Source organism: Arachis ipaensis, chromosome B01, assembly GCF_000816755.2.
Source record: "Arachis ipaensis cultivar K30076 chromosome B01, Araip1.1, whole genome shotgun sequence".
NCBI classification, from domain to species: domain Eukaryota; kingdom Viridiplantae; phylum Streptophyta; class Magnoliopsida; order Fabales; family Fabaceae; genus Arachis; species Arachis ipaensis.
The window spans coordinates 131,046,179-131,048,974 of record NC_029785.2 but is presented as its reverse complement, the minus strand read 5'-3'; the positions used below and the strand labels follow the sequence as shown (position 1 = coordinate 131,048,974).

At 37.5% G+C, this 2,796-nt stretch overlaps 1 protein-coding gene across 1 annotated transcript in view; it reads left to right on the top strand.

Moving 5' to 3' along the window:
• Nucleotides 132-2,796, top strand: part of LOC107639048 (acetate/butyrate--CoA ligase AAE7, peroxisomal) — a gene marked incomplete in the record, with an annotated part of 3,432 nt that continues 767 nt past the window's right edge. The window contains 3 exon segments of the mRNA XM_016342465.2: nt 132-451; nt 1,372-1,959; nt 2,426-2,794. Of these exon segments, the coding sequence (XP_016197951.1) occupies nt 239-451; nt 1,372-1,959; nt 2,426-2,794 (1,170 nt within the window).

The following is a 2,796-nucleotide window of genomic DNA, read 5'->3' as shown; positions in this document are numbered from 1 at the left end:
TATCTTTTGAATAATTGTTTTCAATATAATGAAAAATCATACTTATTCTAAGCCGCAGCATGGCAACGCCGCCGATAATATAATAAACAAAAAAATATTTTCTTCTCATATATATGTAACGAGTTAACGATCAATTTGCCATTCATCTGTCTTAATCATTTTTACTTGCAAAAAACCACACACACACACAGAGCGCCAAAAAGAAAGAGCAAGAGGGAGGTGCAGTGCATAGGCGACGATGGTGGTGCGCGACATAGACGAATTGCCCAAGAACGCTGCCAACTACACAGCGTTGACGCCGCTGTGGTTCCTGGAGAGAGCAGCTCAGGTGCACCCCACCAGAGCCTCCCTCATCCATGGATCCCGTCGCTACACGTGGCAACAGACTTACCACCGTTGCCGTCGATTCGCATCTGCTCTCAACAATCGTTCCATCGGTCTCGGCAACACCGTAAGTATTCTCTTAACTTCAACTTCTTTACTCTCTCTGCATAAACAAACAGGTTGTGAGATTTTCGCTTTTCGCTTTGCTTTAATCGGATTTATATTTTGTCATCTCATTCCGGTAGATTCTTATTTTTAGTGTTCAAGGAATCAATAGTATGTCAATTTGCCGCAATTTTTTATATCAATGTGAGCAATTGGTTAATCTAAATAATAATTGAGACTAATAATTTTTAGCATAAAAAATAGAAAATTAGTTAGTATTGATTAAATATAAGATAAAAATAAGAAAAAAGTATTGATCGAATAATATTTTTCATTTCTTTTTAAATAACATTGTAATAAATTATTTATAAATTAGAGTGAATACTCAATCCGACCACTGACAATTATCTCAAAAGAACTACGAGATTCTTAACAAAAAAAATACCCAACCTAACCCCTGAACTTTATTTTTATGGAACTGATTAGTCCTTGTGTTAAAGAAACAACAAAAAAAAAAACACTAATGCAAAAGTTAATCAGTCCCATAGAGCCGAGTTGGTATTTTTTTTGTTAAGAACCTCTTTCGAAGTAATTGTTAGGGCCGTTTATGGTTTTTCTCTATGAATTATAAGTTTCATTTTTAAAATTTGTAACATTTTAGAAAATAAAGTTGATAAAGCGAACAAGTATGCTCTACACATTTATTATCCTTAATGAAAGTTCAACAACTAAGACTTGGAATAATAATCACACTACTCTAAAAGTCCAATGTTTAATGCTAATGGAAGCACTATATAATCCTAATTTACCCGATATTGTTCCATGTTGGTTATAGTGTTTTCTAGCTGGCGTTCCGTTGTCGTGTTTTTTCTTCTTTCGTTGATGATTAATCAATATCAATACTAATGCCAAGTTTAATTTCTTATACCAATGTGAGAGCAGGTTGCTGTTATTGCACCCAACATTCCAGCTCTGTATGAAGCTCATTTTGGAATTCCAATGGCAGGAGCAGTATTGAACCCTGTTAACATTAGGTTGAATGCATCCACCATAGCATTCCTTCTTGGTCATTCCTCCGCATCAGCGGTAATTGTGGATCAAGAGTTCTTTACCTTAGCAGAGGAAGCTTTGAAAATATGGTCTGATAAAACCAAAGGCTTCAAGCCTCCACTTTTAGTTGTGATTGGTGATGAGAACTGTGATCCTAAGCAACTAAGATATGCTAAGGGAAAAGGAGCAATTGAATATGAGGATTTTCTTGAGAGTGGTGACCCTGGATATGCATGGAAACCCCCGGAGGATGAGTGGCAAAGTATTGCATTAGGTTACACTTCTGGTACAACTGCTAGTCCTAAGGGTGTGGTGTTACACCATAGAGGAGCATATCTTATGTCTCTAAGTGGTGCTGTTATTTGGGGAATGAATGAAGGAGCTGTGTATCTTTGGACACTACCTATGTTTCATTGCAATGGTTGGTGCTACACTTGGACCCTTGCTGCTTTATGTGGTACTAACATATGCCTTCGTCAGGTAAACTAATATTCTTTCTGTTTCAAAATATGTGTCGTTTTCCACGAATTTATGTCCTTGAATGTAAATTGCATTCATATATGAGTGAGGGAATGTCTAATGCTTTTATTTGAGTGAGGGAAACAAGATGAAGACTCAAATGCAATTGTCTTCGTGTGAAGTTGATAGCGGAGAACTGTTAAGTAATTTGACAAGTTTGACTAAATTGTTATTTAACTATTTTCAACTATTAACTTCGTATGAAGACAATTGCATGTGAGTTTCTACCGGAAAAAAATGATGTTAACTTGTTACACATGCCTTATTGATTCTAATTTGAGCTTATCACTAATGCTAGTTGAAAATTGTGCCTATGCTGTTTTGCATCTATGATACACATATAGTTATTGTTTTCTTTAAATCTAGCTAATTGAGATTATTGTTATGGATATTGATATCAAATAGTTTTTTTGTGTTTCTTAACCAGGTAGCAGCTAAGGCAGTGTATGAAGCCATTGCCAAGTACAAAGTGACTCATTTTTGTGCAGCACCAGTGGTTCTCAATACAATAGTGAATGCACCACCCGAAGACACCATCCTTCCTCTGCCTCATGTTGTTCATGTTAATACAGCTGGAGCTGCTCCTCCTCCTTCTGTTCTGGCCGCAATGTCCCAAAGAGGATTTCGCGTCACTCACACCTATGGCCTCTCAGAAACCTATGGCCCCTCCACAGTCTGTGCCTGGAAGCCAGAGTGGGAATCGCTTCCCCCCGAAACCCAAGCCAGGCTCAACGCAAGGCAAGGGGTTCGGTACATTGGCTTGGAAAGCCTAGAAGTGGTTAACACAACAACAATGAA